Below are 20,264 nucleotides of genomic sequence, written 5' to 3'. Positions count from 1 at the left end.
AAAATTTCTGAAGAAGATGGAATTGTGACAACTTTTGCGATGAGATCTTGAGAAGAGGAGATTTACTGATGCATGCGACGGGAAGAAGTGGAAGAAATAGCCGGCGCATATTTTCTGTTAGAAGCTAACGTTAGACCATTTGGGTTATTAAATTTAGACGATATTACTTGCTTTTTTTTGTTTTTAACATTTTTAGATGTCATTAAGTAAAAAATAAACTTCTACATACCCGTCATTTTTTCAAGAATGCTTTCGAGGTAAAATGACTCTAAACACCCCCCCAAAAAAAAACCAGGTAAATATGATCATGCTTACATAAAATCGTAAGCAAACGTCTGTTTGGAGCTAGTAGGACGACACTAAGTTGGGAAAAAAAAAAACTTTTGGATAACCCTCTATTGTTAAATTAATTAGTAAGAGTTGTTATAGTTTAACCACAGATTTTGAGTTTGAGACGTAAAAACACAACACCTTAGAAACTAGGGACGCCCACATTAATAGTTCTTGTCATGCTTCAAATTCAAATTAATCTGAATTTATTACATAGGGCTGGCCTGAAATACTGGGAGCATTATGAGAAAAAAAATTGAATATTCACTGTTTTTTTTTTGGGTCAATAGAGATCCACTGCCTCTTCACAAATACTTTTGAGACGACAACCCAAAAGAAAAAAAGTTTTTATCCAAATATTAGTGAATTATATAGTGGAAAATTATGTTCATCAATGGGAACGCTCGTACAATATTCTAGTAAAATCATAATTTTTCAATATGCTAATAATATCTTGTCAAGTTGACAAGTAACTAGCTAGACGTTGACCTGTAGTAAAAGTTGTAAATTTTAAATGCCCAAAGGGGTTCAACATGGGAGTTGGTGGCTTACGTGGATAAGGATCTTAGTCCAACATATGGAAGCTGCCTGGATGTTGCCTCCCATAGAATTTTATCCACCCCACAATTTTATAATACTCGTATTTATTAATGTTAATATTTCTGTGCAGCATCATTAATCTGGGATTAATTATATAAGAACGGATTTTGAAATCATGATATACCAAAAATTATGAGTTCAGAATATGAAATTATAAACTGGTAAAAAAAAAAGAAATATGAAATTATAAATACCTGCTTAAAATGTAAAATTTTAAAAACTTACAGCGTAAATTTTAAAAACCAATAATATTTGATTTTTTAAAAAAAAATGTTTCAAAATGGTTGGTTGATGTATGGGTAGCTTGGTGTCGCTGCCACCAATATTTTAAAATCTGCTTTGACTTTTTTTTTTCCTTTCCTTTTTTGTGTTTTTGGTGTCCAGTGGATTGCGGCCACCGATGGCGTATCCATTGATTTCTACATGACTACCGCAATTCCTTCCTGTTAGTCCAAATTTTATGAATCTAATATCATCATATTTCAATTTTCAAGGCTTCTTTTGATCTTCATGATTTTTTTTTGTCTCGTCATATTATCTGCTTAATATATCACATAATTTAAAGTTGCGATGCAATAATTATTGAATGCAAAATCTTGCTAATAAACGAGTTGGTCATTTGATTTTTTTTTCTTATAATATCTATGTTTTAAAATATTTAATAGATTAGAGTATACAATTAGTCTTTTAACTTTATATTAGATTTTTATTTAATCTCTTAATTTTACAAATAATATTTTTAGCCATTTAACCCTAAAATCGTTAATTTTAAAAGATGAGATGTTTTGAAAATTAAATTTAATATATTAGTGTTTGAAAATATTTTATCAAAATTTAAGATCTCAATATCATCGTTGTTTTTTATTAACAATGTTAACCTTAAAACATTAAAAATATGCTTTTTAAAATTTAAAAATTAAATTCTACCATTATATACTTTAGTCCGTTTAATAAAGACAATTATATTACCCATGTCGTGGCTAGCAAAATATAGTTGTAATATATGCTATCAAATTATGCATTCGTTTTATTAATTAATTTACTTACATAGCCAGTGATGTTATTACTTGGGCAGGAAGTAAATGGGCCTACTGGGGCGACATGTTGGCAGGTAAAGCGGCCGCCGTTTTGTCGATTGACGTTAGAATTACAATGATTTATTTATTAATTTGTAAGAAAGTGAAAGGACAAGAAAGTATATAAATATAAGAAAGAGAGGAGAGGGAAGATGGAATGATAGATGCCGCAACAGGTCCAAGTGAAATGAACTTAATGAAATGGGGGGTTAGAAAAATTGTTACCTTCTTCGAACCTTCCTCTCTTCCTCTTCCTAGCTGCCGTTTTTGACTTCTTTTGCTTCGTCCATCTCAATCCTGACCCTCCGTTGAGTGTTTGCCCACTCCTACCCCCCCCCCCTTTTTTGGGACTGAAACCTCCTACCCGCCTTTAGTCCTTGTAGTTCAGGTTCTCGTCAATGAATACTAATATCAGAGAGTTTTTTTGACCAGACTACTATTAGAGAGTTAAGGCTTCCACCCCCAAAAAAATACTACCTCCAGTTCTTAACATTACTTCTTATTTTTAATATAAAAACTTATTTAATTTTTATTTTAATCCTAAATATAAGATCTCAATTTATTTTATCTCTCATATTTATCTTTTTTTTTTCTAAAGTAGTCCATGTAATAATGGCAGTTCTACCCAATATACTTAATTACCAAGAATATTTTATAAAAGATAACACATATTTATTATAAATAACTAACTTAACTAGTTTCTTTAATCTACTCAAATTAGTTAACTGGCTCTTATTTAAGGACCAAAGGCAATATAAGAGCTAATTTGATTTTTAATTTAGTTCTAAATATAATATTCTAATCTATTTTCTCTCTCGTATTTATTTATTTTTTCAAAGTAGTTCTTATAGAAATTGCACATATTAAATGTTCAATCAAATGGTAGTTTTAGCTAATACCACCTCCGGTCCTTAATATAAAACCTTGTTTGACTTTTATTTTGATCCTAAATATAAGACTCCAAGTCTCCAATCCATTTTGTCTCTCATATTTGTATTTTTTTTTAAGGCAATCCTTCTCATAATGGTAGTTATAGCCAATACACTTGACTAGTAAGAATATTTTAGGAAAGACAATACTTATTTATTGCAAATAACTAATTTAGCTTATTTCCTTATTCTCATCAAATTAGTCAACTAACTCTTATAATTAGGATCCGAGGTGGTACATGGTTAGTAAGGGTATTTTAGAAAATATAACACCCAATTATTAGAAATAACTGACTCAACAGATTTTTTTATTCTACTAAAATTGACCGACTAACTCTTACATTAAGGACCAGAGATAATATATACTAAAATTAATCGATTAACTCTTATATTAAGGACCAGAGATAATATATATTATAAAGTTAAAGTGATCTAACACTTTGAAATATTTTGTCTAATGTATTTAGTATTCTAAAATATTTTATGGTGTATTTCAGCATCCTGAACTCTTTTTATAAATGCGTTGGACACTCTAAATTGTCTTTTGATGCATTTAGCACTTTGGAATATTTTTACATGTACTTTAACCTATTGACCAATAACAGAGATAGGAAATTTTGTTCTATTTTAGAAGATTTATGTATATTTTTGTTCATAATATGTACTTTTACATCTTAATCCAAGTTAATATATAATCCTCCAATCTTTAATATAAGACCTATTTAACTAATTTGATTAGATTAAGAAAGTTAGGTAAGTTAGTTAATTATAAAAAATATGACATGTTCTTTCTAAAATTTTATAATCATTTTTCTTAATTTCCTCTCTCTCTCTTACTTGATTATGGTTGAAGGAGTATCCATAAGGATAATTTAGAAAAATTAATAAATATAAAAATACCTTATATTTAGAATTAAAATTAACTTAACAATTAGTTCCTAATAAGGACAAGAGGAATACATATGTACGTGTTTATGAAAGTACTGGTGACTCAATCCCTTGGCTCTGTGCATGTTGGCCTTTCTTTTCTTTTCTTTTTTTTGACCAGCTGTTGCCCTTTCATTTGAGTGTGATGTTCTCAAACCAAATGATAATTAACTGTACATATAAAAAAAAGTGTTTATGAAAGGTAAGAGTTCAAAATATTTTTCATTTCCTTTTGTTAAAAACTTTAAACAATTTTGATGGTATGAATTAAAAAAAAAAGCTTAATAAAAATAAGTATAATTTTTGCTACAAATATATTTTGTGTAGTTTTAATTAAATTTTAATAAACCAAAATTACCTTTCCTGTCTTCTTTTTTTTTTTTGAAAAAAAGAAGGACCAGCTCATTGAGCAATCACTGCAATAATCTGATGCTTCATTCACGGGCTCATGGCCTTACTAGGCCTATTTGGATTTGGGCTCAGACAACTCACTATGAGGCTTAGATCTGGTCTCCGGAGAAGTTCCGTTAAAGATTAAAAAAATTACCCATGAACCCATCGTCCATAGATTCAACCATAGGAACTACACCCTCTCACCTATATATATATATAAAAAAAAGGATTCGATTCCCCGACTTTAGGGGAGGCATCCTAAAATAGAGGTGTCTAAACAAGCACATGAGGGTCTAATGTAGGTCTGCTCCACCCAGCATTAGTATCATCACCTAGGATGAGTCATTCAAGTACCATGTACTTGGCTTGAGTTGAGTCCAAACATTTACCTAAAATTTTTAAGAAAATTACTGATGAGAGCTAGTCATTTATAATGTTTGTGAATTAAGATTCGAATTTTTACTGAAAGATGTGTTTATTCTTATTACTTAATAGTATCTCAGATAGGATTGTCTCATGCAATAAGAGAATACGAAGGTTTAAAAAAAAAGTTAAAAAAATAATTACATTTTTTGAGTAATTAGATGGAATTAAGCTATATTCGTTCTTTTAGGAAGGCCGTGCTCCATCGGGAAGATGTCTGGTTGATCTCTTGACGTACGCCTGATTTTATGATCATTCTCATTTCTCAATATCGATTATCACCGTCTATAATAAAAATAAACATATTTAAAATTCAATCAAGTCATGATTTATTATGTTTTTATCAAAATATTTATTAATCAATGCATGCAGATCATATCTACAGTTTTTACCCACTTTAGTACTTATTTAGAATGACGATAATAGGATTCTTTAAAATTAATGTTTTTACATAATACAAAATAATAAGTTTGTGAGTGAAGTTTTGTCCCACTAAATCCTTCGGTTTACATTTTTTTTTTGAACTGGTTGGTTGGTTGTGTCTGGAAGACATGGACTTGATTTCTTGTTCAAATTCATGTTCGAATATGTATGTTTATTATTTTAAAATGCCTAATAACCAACTAGAGTTAGGTTCTTTTTTTTTTTTTTTAAGGAAATTGATTTTTTTCGTATGTTTTGATTTGGGAAAACTAATCTCTAAGTCCCTTTACTTTACAACAATTTTGAATTAGGTCCTTTTAGTTTGATTTGTTTGAATTGGGTCCTTATATTTTACTCTGTTAAACTCATTACTCCTTGGACCTTTAACGCCATTAAAATTAATTGAAGTGGCTGACATATCGACTACTTGGTGACTGACTGTGCACACAAGTAGGTATTCTTGTCCATGTTGGCAAGCAATGACTTGTCTCTCATTTATGCAGAATAAAAATTAAAAAGTTGGCCAAAAAAAGAATGAAAGAGACGATCATTGTATCTAATGCATCATAATGAAAAAGCCCAAAAGCTATTGTTTGAATTTAGTGAAAATTTCAACGTTCTTTTTATCCCTTCTAGGAAAAAAATGAAGTGAAATATTTTAGCTAAGATTGAGAGTAAAAAACTAAAAATGAGATCCATTCCACCTAGGAGAAGCATCGGTGAGGATGAATTTGGTAAAATCGAAAACAGTGGTGGCAGTGAAAATCAAAGTGCTAAGGGTTGACACTGTCGACATAGATGAGGTTGTAGAGAACGGTTGTAGCGACGAATGAAGTAAGGGGGGGTTTGTCGATGCCGAAGCCATGGGAGAGGATGATCCGGGTCATTGGTTTAGTCGATTTGGGGCTTTGGTCTCTAATTGTTTATGGGAGGTGATATAATTTCTTGAATAGTTGATGCTTGAATGCTTAAAAGTAGGTATCCAATGAATTTGGTGCTTGATGAGGTCAATATAGGTCTATGATTTGTTTCTTAAATCATTGATGTTGAGTCTCGCCCTTTGGTATTCGACGAGGATAGCATCCAGAAAAGATAAAAAATAAGTATCTATATGTGTGCACAGTTAGCTGCCAACTCATCAACGGGTTAGTCAATTCGGTTAATTTTAATGAGGTTAAAAGTCCAAGGAGTAACAAGTTTAATAGAGTAAAATGTAAAGGCTCAATTCTAACAAAATCAAACTATGGGGACTTAATTTAAAATTGATGTAAAGTATAAGGATTTGGAGATTACTTTTCCCTGTTAAAAAAAAAGGTACGATCCCATGATAGTTGTTAAAAAAAAAACATTTTACCGACATTTTAATCAATTATTATTTGAAAAATACACCTTGTTGTAAAACTAATAGAAACATAAACAATTTGATAGCAGACAGAAAAAAGGTTTAGAGAGAAAAAGGGGCAGAGCTATTCTCACAACAAAATTTTGACGTGAATTTTTATTTATAAACCTCCAATTATTATACATAAATTACACTGGATGAATGCTAACATTATAAAGTACATTTCCCAAAGCCAATGAGTCTTGATATATTTAGTACATGTGCAAATTCCATACTACTTCTGTTCTTGATGTAAAACTGAATAACTAAATTACAAGTATTAAGAAAATTACTTGAGTCAATTATTTTAATAAATAAATGTTGTTTTCTTTAAAATACCATTATTAATCATGTGTATTGAAACTATCTCTTAATGGAGACTCCTTAATATAAGCAGTCATTATAGATATTACCTAGGGACAAAATAGATAAATATAAGAGACAAAATAGATTGAATTTTTATATTTAGGACTAAATAGAATCTTCAACTAACTTTTATATTAATGAGATACTCCTTCAATCCTTAATATGGGACTCAATTCTTAAGTTGGTTTTGGTCTTAAATATAAGACCCATTTATCATATTTATCAGTTTTCTCTAAATTACTCCTATAAATACTTACTCAACCATAATCAAGTGGAAGAAGGAGATGTGTATTAAAAAAAGATGATTATGGTATTTTTGGAAAAATGTGTCACTTTTCTTATAATTAACTAACTTACCTATCTTTCTTAATCTAATCAAATTAGTTAAATGGGTCTTATATTAAGAACCGGAGGAGTAGTAGATAATAACTTGTTTCATGAACATGGGAGGATTTTAGATGGAATGGTTCATGCAAGTAGTAATTATGTTCTTTAAATGTTGGGAAGTCATGAATATATTCACAAAATATGATATTCTTTCGGTTCTTAATATAAGACCTATTTAATTAATTTGATTAGATTAATGAAGTTAGATAAGTTAGTTAATTATAAAAAATATGATATGTTTTTCTCAAAATACCATAATCATTTTTCTTAATATTCTTCCTCTCTTTTCTACTTGATTATGATTGAGGGAGTATCCATAAGGGTAATTTAAGAAAAATTGATAAATATGAGAAATATGTCTTATATTTAGGATAAAAATTAACTTAATAATTAGGTCCTATATTAAGGACTGGAGGAGTAATATTTATAACACACTTAATTTTTTTATACGCTTAAATTTAAATTACTCTCTAGCCGAAAAATAAAACTTACCCCGTGTGTCTGTGAGTCTATGACCTTCCTTGGTGGAATTTTAGGCTGGGGTTCAAGGATATGTTTGGATTGAAGGAAAATTGAGAGGAAAGTAAGGGAAGGAAATACTAAGAAGGAAGGCTTTCAAAAATAGTTTTTTAAAAAAACTTATTATTCTAGAGAGCTTTCTACATAGTATTCTTTGTATTCCTATTTTTTCCTCTATCCAACTAAAGGATAAATTTAAAAATGACTCATTTTATGAGCAATAGAAGCGTTGAAAACGGTGTTGGGACTATTGGGTCATAATCAAATTAGTTACGCATTGAAGCCGCATGCTAGAACAATGAGATGGTTTTGTAGCGCCGAATTTGTGTGTGTGAGCGGATAAGTTCTTGTTTGGGGTTGGTGGATGCGTGAAGCTAACTTAGAATAGAGACCATAATTAATTAGGAGGTGTTTGGGTAACTAAGAAAATATTTTTAAAAAGTATTTTTTCATAAAATCAAAATAAACTTCTTCATATATTTACTTCATATGTCGTAAAATCATTTTTAAAATCATGATTTGCTATTCATCCAAACACCCTATCTAATTCACGCCAGGTTTATGGTATCCTTATCCCGGAATAAGGACCCAAAGGGCGGGACGGAGGATGAAAAAAGACCCACAGCCAAACGGATAGATGTGTCGCCTCACATATTTTCAGTGAAGTGAGGTTGAGATAGGCTTGTAACTTCAGGCACGCCATCGTAGCGTCCAAAACAATGCTGCCCCAAAATAGACTTCTTCCTCAATCACTTTGTCTTTCTTCTTTAATAAGTAAAAACATATTAATATACATGCAGTAAGAAGGGTTATAATATGAAGTATAAGCAATTTACAGTATTCACATTCGTTTATAACAAAAATAAAGTGTTTTAGTATTCAAATCGCCAATGCTAATTTCCTTAGTAAGATCTTTTTATACAAATTATTTGCATTTTTGCAAAAATGTTTCACTTACGTGTATGGAGAAATTGTTGCATTTTAATAATGTTTCGAAGGTCACTAAGCAATATATTCACTCTAAAACTCCCAATATTATTGGAGACGATGTGAAACTCTTTCTTTTGACACGTCACTCATAAATCGACAACACTTAGTTATATAATTTTCTTTGTTTTTTTTTTTTTTTGAGAAAGTCACGTTTTAACAGCTAAACCCATATACACTTATTTGAAGCGGAATATATTCAACCTCCAAATGGGAAGTTGGGAGGCAAAACCCTCCCAATGCGGGATGACGAAGAAGTATTGAAATTTCTGGAGGGAAATTTCCCTTCATTCGACGGTTGACATTGCTTCAAAAGGAGGGACGAGATTTGTCCCCGTATAACACCACCTGGCTCACTGTTTCATTAGTTCCCTACACTTCAAATCAATTATGCTCCATTGATCAAATCTCACGGATATAATTCTACCACGTAGCGCCACCCGCTCCCTGCCCGGAATTGAGACGCTGACCAAATCCAAACCCAACATTTAATGGACTATTTTAACCAATAAGTAATGCTACTACTTTTTGGCATGGCAAAAAGTTAAAAAACCTACTTTTTAATTACAAGTTTTTCATTAAAAATAAATATAATAGGTGAAATCATCAAAACAAATAACCATAAGGTTTGTATGAAATTAGAGAGTACTTCATTGATTCTAATTACAAGACATTTTTTACAAGCAGTTTTTGATTCCAAATACAAGTTGCTAATAGTTTCATTAATTTTTTTTTCCTTTTACTCTGTTATTAATTGAAGCTCAAAATTAATCAAGACAAACTTAATAATTTAACTGTCATTTTTCATATGTAAAAATTATTTAAAATTTTTTATATATTAAGGATTAGAGAGTATATACATATCAATAGTTTTGGGTATTAAAACACAGAAAGTATATCAATATTCTTATACTTTAGTTATGTAAATTTTTTTATATAAATGAGAGGCGAATTCACTTCCTTATAGTTTCTTTTTTTTTTTTGGCCTACAATCATGCTATTAGTGCCGCCCTTTAATTTTAAAAAAAACGGAGAAGTATGGCTTTTATGTACGACAACGGGGGGAGGCACAGGGAAAAGCACCCTTTCGCAAAATAAATAAATAACGTTTCAGGTCACCTCACCCACTTTTGCGTCTCTCACGTGTCTCTTTCTTAACTTTCTGTTTAAATAACATTCTGCTGTAAGCATACTTGGTGCTTGGGTTAGCGCGCCACAGAGAGTCATGGAGAGCAAGTGGTGGTGCCGGTGGAGTTTGTTGGCTTTGGTGATCATAGTTGACGCCGAAGTTTCCGACGTCACCTACGACGGAAGATCTCTGCTCATCGATGGCCAGAGGAAGATCCTCTTCTCAGGCTCCATTCACTATCCTCGCAGCACTCCGCAGGTACCGATTTACTCAATTCATTCTTCTTCTTTCGTCTTCATTCGTCGCTCGAACTAATCAATGCGCCTTCCGATGAGTTTGTAATTTCTGTTATTAGGATTAAGTTCTCATGGATTCGTTTCATTAGATTTTTTTTTTGGCCAAAGTTTCATTGGATTCATTCAACTAGTTTGCGCGCATCTTGCGATTTCTGAATTTAATGTGTTCAGTAGTTGGCATTAGAACAGGGGAAAGGTATGAAGCAGAGGAGCTCATGGCCTTTTAGTTTCAATTTTCATCATTAGTCTCTCTTGGTAGGTGAGGTCCCCTCGAAGCAAGCGCTCACTCCATCCTCGTGTCCTGATTTTCGCTTCAAAAAAGCTTCACTGTTGTGTGGTAGGGTCTATAGCAAAGCTCTAATCCCTCGGTACAATTCCTATTGGAAAAAGAAAAATTATTTACAAAAAATTTGGCATACTCTATATTCATGCGTGATCTTCTATGATACATTGGAGGTGTGTGAATATTTTGGGCTGATTATAAAACCAAAATTTTGCTCCAAATTGGGATGGACTTTCCGAGAAAATAATTATTGGGAAACTCAAGCTACAAATTTAACAGAACTCACGGAGCTGTCCCCTGGCCAGAATAACGCAAACTCCTCTCGAGGCATTTACAGCTGTAGTATATTTTCATATCGCATCACGGGTAAAATAGATAATTGAAAAGTTTTGGCTCCAACCATTTTGGAATCATCATTGCGGATGCTTGTGCGGAGAATAAAACAAAGGATTGATTGGAATGAGCAAATTAATGTTGGTCAGTTGTCACGAGTGAACTTAAAGTGTTACACATGAATTGCTTAGAGCGAAAAAGTACAAAAACAATAGGAAGAAAGCAAAGGAGTACGGGACGATAACCAATTCATAACCATAGAAGCTTGAATTTGATGCAGATGTGGCCATCATTGATAGCGAAGGCCAAAGAAGGAGGAATAGATGTGATTCAGACCTATGTGTTTTGGAACGTCCATGAGCCACAACCTGGTCAGGTCAGTGCTCTCTCCCTCATCGTCTCTCGACTGTAAAATTAAGATGGCATGTCTGTTTCTGCAACTAAAAATACATGGCACAGTATGATTTCAGCGGCAGATATGATTTGGTGAGGTTCGTTAAGGAAGTCCAAGCACAAGGTCTCTACATTACCCTTAGGATTGGACCTTTCATTGAGAGCGAATGGACCTATGGGTACTTCTCGTTTCCTTTTCTCCACCTTTATTTTTATAAACGGAGTTCAATTACGGGCGATGGCCGAACAAAGAAAGAAAGAAAGAAACAATTCAATTACTAGACTTTAGCTCTAATTGCTACGTATTTTTTAATACACGCACCTTCCTCCTTCTGGTTATGAAAACATACGCAATAATTTCAAATTTAGCTAAGAATATATATTATATAATTTATTAGAGCATATAGTTCTTGAAATTATATATATAAACATTCAATGTATTAGATGAGTGGTCAATATCATGTTATTTTCGGGAAACAAATGCAACTAAATTTTTTTGCTGTAGAGAAATTAGGGAACTGCTGCTTATTTTTAAAGTACATGTGTGAAATTTTAAAAATAGACAAATTTAGTATTCAAATATGTTTTAAAAGAGTAGGGCAGATTGTTTTTTTAAATTTTTAGAATTTTAATTATTCAAACTGTTATCAGTGTAATTTACGTTAGCTTTTGTTTCTTGATTAAACATTGAAACTCCTATATGAATATATTATTCTAACATTTTAAATATGTATAATTCTAACCAATCATGAAAATCACTTGACATAAAATAATTTTCATTTTCTTATTTTTTGTTAACACATTTCACGTGTTAGAATGACATATAAGATTACTGTAACAACAAGTTTTTAACCAAAAAGTAAAATAAAAAAGAATTAAAATTAAAATAACCTTGTGAAAATCCTAAATAAAGTAAAATGACAAAACAAAACAACAGCTAAACATTAACTTAACATTGTCGCACCGAACAATACGATTTCTTTATATTTAATTTAGTAAGCAGATGAAATTTCACCTTTCTTTTTCATTATGGAAAGTAATAGTAGTAAAGTTGCAGAGGATTCCCCTTTTGGTTACATGATGTCCCGGGGATAGTCTTCCGAACGGATAATGAGCCTTTCAAGGTACGCATGGCGATGGTCCCTTTTCACGGTCTCTTCTTAATTTTTAGTAACGTAGGAGGCCGGCGAATTTGATCTGATTTGACTTTTCTGTTTAAATTTTCGTCAAGTTGTTCATGCATTTCAACTTTTTTTTTTTCAATTTGTGTATTCATATGTTTAGTTTTACATGCAAAATTTCACGACAAAAATAGTGGACACGATGAAATCAGAGGGTTTATATGCCCCGCAAGGAGGCCCCATCATACTGTCACAGGTGCGAACACAACCAAAAAATGAGTGACATTTATATGTTTATTACTTTTTTTTTTGGGACCTTTGTTTATTTCTCAATATGGTAAATATATTCAGTTGCTGAAAACAATTATAAAAATTCAGATTGAGAATGAATATCAAAACATCCAAAAAGCGTTTGGTCCAGCAGCATCCCGATATGTTAAATGGGCTGCGCAAATGGCAGTGGGCCTCCAAACTGGTGTACCATGGGTTATGTGCAAGCAAACAGATGCTCCTGATCCTGTGGTAAGCCCAATTCTTTTAACCGAATAATTTTCACGCCCAGGAGTTATTTTCAATAATTTATTATGGCCAAAGTTTAATTGAAAAAAGAAAGAAAAATATCCAATGTTTATGCAGATTAATACATGCAACGGAATGAGATGTGGAGAAACTTTTACAGGGCCGAACTCGCCCAATAAGCCCTCGTTGTGGACAGAGAACTGGACATCTTTGTGAGTTTCATCATCAAATTTTCATATTCGTTTCACACCTTCAGCTAATTTAAACTAAAAAATGACATGTTATGAAATTATTTCTCAAAAGACATTATACTTTTAGTGCCCCCTCATTTGTTCTGTGTTATACCTTTTTTTTTATTTTTTATTTTTTTATTTTTGTTCCCAGCTATCAAGTTTATGGTGGATTGCCATACATAAGGTCTGCAGAAGACATTGCATTCCATGTCACTCTTTTCATTGCAAGAAATGGAAGCTATGTCAACTACTATATGGTACCTATACTCCCTTTTCAAACAATCGTTCACTTTAATAAAGTCCTCTTTCAGTCTGAAGATTCATTTCTTTGAACTGACGATAGTATCATGGTGGAACTAACTTGGGGAGAACGGGCTCTGCTTATGTTATAACAGCCTATTATGATCAAGCTCCCCTGGATGAATATGGTAAGCAATTATTGTACAATTTTAGTGAATTTTCATTGCTAATTGTATAGTCGGCTCGTACATTATAAATACCTGTAAGTTCTCTTCTTCCATTACATTAATTATTTGATCAGAGTAATATAACAGTTCTACTTTCTTTTCTTTTTATTCTTTCTTTCTTTGTTTTTTAAGGTCTGCTAAGGCAACCCAAATGGGGACATCTTAAGGATTTGCATGCTGCTATCAAGTCTTGTTCTTCAACCTTATTGCAGGGAGTGCAGAAGAATTTCTCGTTAGGACAAATGCAAGAGGTGGACTCTCATTTCCTTTCCCACAGTGTGTTAACAAATTTTCACTCATTAAATAAGCATCCCGATATCCAAGTTATTTTTTCTCTTTAAATTCAGGGTTATGTTTTCGAAGAAGAGAAAGGAGGATGTGTCGCATTCCTAATAAACAACGACAAAGAGAATAATGTTACCGTCCAATTCCGCAATAGATCATACGAATTGCTCCCGAAGTCCATAAGCATCTTACCAGACTGTGAAAAAGTGACTTTCAATACTGCAAATGTAAGTAACAGAATTGTTTTGATCAAAGGGTGTTATTAGTTAACCACCTTTTAAAACATTTTATTTCAAACAGTTCATGTTTTTTATTTTGTTAAATTTAATAGTATTCCATATTCTTGTATATAGGTAAATGCAGAGAGCAACAGAAGAATCGTGACTCCTGCACAGAATTTCAGCTCAGCCGATATGTGGGAGCAATTTCAAGAAGGAGTCCCGAACTTTGACGACACTTCATTTAAATCAAACTCACTACTTGAGCATATGAATACAACCAAAGATAAATCTGATTATCTTTGGTATACTCTTAGGTACCTGTCTTCTCTTCTAACACACATGATGATCATTTATTATGCTATATCTAACATGTCATATAATAACCATTTTTCATGAACAGGTTTGAAAATAATTTATCTTGCAATGAACCAACACTTAACATTCAATCCGCTGCACATGTTGCCCACGTTTTTGCGAACGACACTTGTGTAGGTAAATATAAACAAATATTGTTTAAGTCAGTAGATGTGAATGGTTAACTAGAAATTTTAAGTTCAAGTCTCTTGCATGTAACTCATTACGAACCCTTTTTAATATATCGCCATACATATTTGTAAAGTTAATTTTTCTTCAGGATTGAAGTTTTTTCTTGTCCATCCTAACTCTGTCAGGAGGGGCACATGGAAATCATGATGTAAAGTCATTTACCTTGGAACTCCCAGTGACACTAAGCGAAGGGCCAAACAACATTTCCATACTCAGTGCTATGGTTGGATTACCGGTAATGCCTTTTGTAAGGAAATGATTTAAATGAATTAATTGTTCTTTCTTTCCCCTTCATAACCACAAAAATTGAAGTCTCATAAACAAGTTTGAGGTTGATGGATTAATGTTCTATATGAAAAGGATTCAGGGGCATTTCTTGAAAGGAGATTTGCTGGCTTAACCAGCGTTCAGATTCAATGTAGCGAAGAAGAGTCTTATGATCTTACCAATTCTACATGGGGATACCAGGTTGTCTTCTTTCACAGTTCTATTTTACAACTCTACTTTAACCTATGCTATGCAGTGCAGAATAATTTCCTTTTCTGACATAGGTTGGATTAGTGGGAGAGCAACTACAAGTTTACAAAGAACAAAATAGCGGTAATGAAGTACAATGGAGTCAACTTGGAGATATCAATAATCAAATGCTCACTTGGTACAAGGTACATTATTATGCCTGCATGAAGTTATGATCAATTGGCACCATTTTGTTTAACTGTAATAAAATGAATAAGATGGGTTTATTAAGGTAGAAAATTAAATGAACTGGAAAAAGAATTTCAGTAAAATTAAAGCAATACCCACGGTTTATAGTGACCGAATAAGAGTTGGACTTTGCCCCGTATCATTCACCAAAAAAAAAAATTTGCTGAGTATTTCCCGGAATTATTGAAGAGGGAGAGATATTTCATATGGGCTCTTATCCTTTTTCCTTTTGCTTTTGGGAGCCGGGGGGCCCTGGGCTTTTGAGTTTTTTAAATTTTGGGAATGTGGGAAGTGTATGCAGTGGAGTAGACATGAAACGAAAGTGGTCTTTTCTGGTGGATTAAAAGATTTTGTACAACTAATAGGATTGTATTTAATGGAACGGATTAATTCTTCACAATATAACAAATTAAAGATTAAATTTTTATTAGAAAAGTACTCATATTTAGTACTCCTCCGGTCCTTATTATAAAACCCTATTTGACTTTTTATTTGGTCCTAATTATAAGACCCCAATCCATTTTGTCTCTTATATTTATGCATTTTTTTCCAAGATAATCCTTCTAATAATGATAGTTTTAGCTAATATACTTAATTAGCAAGGATATTTTAGGAATGACAACACTTATTTATTATAAATAACCAACTTAACTTACTTCCTTAATCTCCTCAAATAAGTCAATTGGGTCTTATAATTAGGACCGGAGGAGTATCTTATAACTCCTCGAATAGAATTACTTCTAGTAGAAAGATACTTATACATAGTGGAAAAAATGGACTTAATATAATATAAAAAATTTTGGCCAAAAAATATAGTATAAAAAATATTTACTTTTTGTTTAAATTTTTTTATATAATAATTTTTTATTTTAAACATAAAATATGAAATAAAAACATTTATTATTCGTAAGAAAATTGTTCTCTTGAATATTTTCATCTTATATTTTTTTGAATATATTAAAAATATGATCTGAATATTTAAAATTGTTTTACTTGGAACAACAGCATGCAATGGAGAATTTACTTCCAAACAAAACATACTTATGCGTGAGTACGCGGGCCAAAAAAAAAAAAAGCGTGAGTAGGGGTGAACAGTCGGATTACCTCCCTTAAAAAATGGGATAACATATAGAAAAGTGACAAGTGTCTGTTTTCTTTCCTCAGCTGCACGCAACAACGACGGCAATAATAATTTATGAAAGACAATGTGACATAAATTTCACATGAAATATTGAAGCCTACTTACATAAGGCTTTTCGATCCAAGAAATTATACGCACAATAGTCAAAATAATACGACTTAGCAACTGTATCATTTTGTTTCTGTGAAAGATCACCTCCAAAATTTATGTTGTAAAGTTCATATATTTGTTCATAATAGTGGTCGGTCAATAACAGTTACACTATTTGTTCATAATATAACAGTGTCCGTGTATTACTACTGTAATTCTGTAAATACCTTTGGCCTGGCCGCCCATTAAATCATTAGTCTTATAACTAATCTCTTCAACCAAAAAGACACAAATTATGATTGACTATTTCGGCTGCAAATACCATGGGCTACAGTAAATAGCTGTGCATAAGTACTACTGTAAACAGAAATAATCGTGCATTATTTTGTTACCACTGTAAATACGAGGGACTACAACTTCTGATATTGTAGCTCAACATTTTTATATATTGATATATCCTTTGGCAGACTACATTTGAGGCACCTGAGGGAGATGAGCCGATTGCCTTGGACCTTGGCTCCATGGGAAAAGGTGAAGCCTGGGTAAACGGCGAAAGCATCGGTCGTTATTGGATCTTGTTCCATGATACCAATGGCAACCCTTCTCAAGCACTGTGAGTTGCTGCGTCCTCTCACTTTATACTAGTATATTCATACATTTAATTCTGGTTTACTCCCTCCCTCCTTTATTAGAAGATCTTTTTAATTAAATATCGTGTTTTAAGAAAACAGTTAAAATTAGTTAAAAACAATTAATACGTAATAAATGTAATTTTTTTTTTCAAATATACTCCTATATATATATGAGTAAATATGAAAGAGTAATAGTGAGATAAAAAAAAAGAGAATGTATTTAATGCATTAAATTAGAGATAAAATAGGTAATAATGCATTAAATATTCAGACAAACTCAAAAAGAATCTTATAGAAAGGAACAGACTTATTCAAAAAATTAGATCTTATAATAAGGGAGTACTTGGCTTCTTTTGTTCTACTACTCCGCTTATAAAAGAAGAACACTGTGAGAAACACTATGTCCAATATTTAATTAATGTTAATTAAATATGGACATTAATTATCATGTGTTGCGATAATTGATACGACAGGTATCATGTGCCTCGGTCCTTCCTGAAAGCATCCGGAAACGTTCTGGTTGTAATGGAAGAAGGTGGTGGGAATCCTCTTGGTGTCTCCTTGAACACTGTTTCTGTCAAGACTACTTTACATGAACATTTTCCCAAATTGTCTTTTCCTTCTGCTACTTAGTTTGTTAATTCTAAGCAGAGAGTTACAGCAAAACATACACTCATGGGCACACACAGAATCTTTTTTTTTTTTGGGGGGGGGGTAATTGGGACTGGCATACACACAATGCATAATTTATTAACTCACTCCGAATAAAATACTGAGTATTCTGGCATGGATTCTTCTGTTGCATCCACCACTATTATATTTACTCTTCGATTTGTGCATCCACACGATCGGCACACATTTCCAACAAAATTCTTCTGTTTCAAACAGTTAATTCAACTCTCTCTATCATTTGTTACCCCAAAAAAAAAAAAATTCCGCAATTATTTTTCCTGATATTCTTTTCTTTCTTTTACAAATATTGTCATATAAATATTTTCTTTTTATATACTAAAATGTATAAAACAATGTACTATATCATATGAGAACATCAAATCCATTTTTTTTATTATTAATAATTAAATAGATATCCAAAGTACCTCCCGTATGTTATAATATAGTAGAAAACAATGCAAATGGAGAACGTGGGATGACCGGGATCACGTCAGGAGGGTAAATGGCGGTCAGGTTCTTAAACAGCAGAGATACGTCGCACTACGCGGGAATTTAATGCAGGGCCTTTTTCTGGTGTCATGCGCGACGTGCGAGAGATAATAATAAAAATAAAAAATATCAATTAAAAGTAGAAGCATCATCTGCACAAATATGTTAAATTCTCTAATTACACATAATCATATGTTTTTTTAATTTTATATGAATTTATAATTAAATATTATTAAATACTAATATTAAAAAATTACCACATGGTCATGGGTGAGTAGACAATTTGACATAATAAATAAAAAGAATTTGATATAAGTATTGTCCTATATATATAATAATATGTTTAGCTAAAAGAATTAATTCCTAATAACATGATGAATTAAATTTTAAATTTTATTAAAATATGTTTATATTTAGAGTAAAATATTTTGATTACTCTTCTAGTTTGCATCAATTATATAGATCTTTCTTCTATTTTAAAAATATACAGTTTAATCCAATATGTTAACATCGTTAGAAATATTCTGAATCTAAAAACATTATTTTAACTAAAATTTATATTAAAACAAATTTTACTTACTATTTTACCCTTCATTTTAGTAAATTTATAAATTATATTTTTACAGGATTAGATGAATGAATGAAGTCACGCCTTATGTCTCCCAGTGCTTGTTGCTTGACACCAAAGGCAATACCCCACGGAGAAACGCGCTGACACTGGTGAGAGCTGTATCATGGCTGTCTTTGTCTTCACTCTGTGTCGGTTCATCTTTCCCTTGGCCTTGCGGTTTTATTTATATTATTGTTTTTCTTAAATAAATGGACTCCATATCCACTCATAATATATATAATCGATATTCGTTTTCTTAAGCAGGGAGGTCATACTAGGATCTAAGAAAGATCAATCCAATAAAGATTTAAGCAATTTGTTTTCGCAGATCAAATTTGGGGTTGGGGCTCCTTCTGCGGGGCCTACCATATTCACCACATAGATAGATACTAAGGTAAAATTCAGATCATTCTACATTTAATTAGGCTTTTTTCATATCATAATTCTCACATTCACTGTAGTCTCGCAATCTCATAACTAAAAGAATTTCAAAAAAAGAAAGTTTACTCTAATTCCGTAATTCGGATAACTAGTACGGTATTATGCAATACACTGATATGAATTAATAGTCTTTTATGTACCATAAAAACTTGAATCATCACATAGTTAGTTAAAAAAAAAAAACATTTTTGCTTTAAGTCATACTTTCAGCTTAATATCAATAAAGTATTCATAGGTTCTTAAAGCGTGCAAAATATATATAAAAATTCATTATCAGCCTTTGATTGCTCAGTGTTATATCCGATATTTAAACAAAGCCTACTATTCCACAGTTTGGCCTCTTTTGAGAATTTAATCTTGTTAAAATTAATGCATATTCAACATCAACAAATCCAATTCGCGGAGAATTCTTAAAACGACAATATAACAAAATTTATTTAATCAAGAAGTTCATATTCAAGTTTAAACCCATGTAGAAGAATAATGTGTAAATATAGTACTCTTTCCGGTCCTAAATATAAGACTCATTTTATAATGTAATTTATACTATAAAATAGGTCTAAGAAAAAGTAACATATAGGTAAAATGATAAAAGGAACAAAGTAAAAACCCCATTTCATAACTCTACTATACAGAGCGCTATTATTTTATGAGGTTTATTTATTTATATGAATTTTTTTTAACAATTATGATTGTTTTGAAAATTAAATTTAATATGTTATCATTTGACAGTATTTTATCAATATCATAATTTTTATTAATAATTTTAAGGTTAAAAGACAAAATATAATTTTTAAAAAATTAAAATACCAAATTAAAAATTTCTATAAATATATATTTTAACTTTGAATTAATCTATGCTAAAAACATGTTTGTAGTTTGCTTAAAAATGCATTTAGGAGTCAAACAAAGTAGTT

At 31.5% G+C, this 20,264-nt stretch overlaps 1 protein-coding gene across 1 annotated transcript; it reads left to right on the top strand.

The window, feature by feature from the left end:
- The first annotated feature begins 9,942 nt into the window (after positions 1-9,942).
- Positions 9,943-17,943, top strand: LOC114727780 (beta-galactosidase 6-like). The gene is made up of 18 exons (XM_028914520.1): positions 9,943-10,128; positions 11,063-11,158; positions 11,242-11,354; positions 12,233-12,299; positions 12,460-12,552; positions 12,675-12,818; positions 12,933-13,027; positions 13,200-13,305; positions 13,392-13,476; positions 13,648-13,766; positions 13,863-14,027; positions 14,154-14,335; positions 14,422-14,513; positions 14,693-14,802; positions 14,928-15,035; positions 15,119-15,229; positions 16,971-17,116; positions 17,609-17,943. Exons 1-18 carry the CDS (start codon positions 9,967-9,969, stop codon positions 17,766-17,768), a joined length of 2,154 nt encoding a protein of 717 aa, XP_028770353.1. The 5' UTR covers positions 9,943-9,966; the 3' UTR covers positions 17,769-17,943.
- The last annotated feature ends 2,321 nt before the right edge of the window (positions 17,944-20,264 follow it).

Source organism: Neltuma alba, unplaced genomic scaffold (genome assembly GCF_004799145.2).
Source record: "Neltuma alba isolate B1F8T4 unplaced genomic scaffold, ASM479914v2 tig00002446_pilon, whole genome shotgun sequence".
NCBI classification, from domain to species: Eukaryota; Viridiplantae; Streptophyta; class Magnoliopsida; order Fabales; family Fabaceae; genus Neltuma; species Neltuma alba.
Note: the sequence above shows the minus strand (reverse complement) of the source record. Positions and strands in the feature narration are given on the sequence as shown.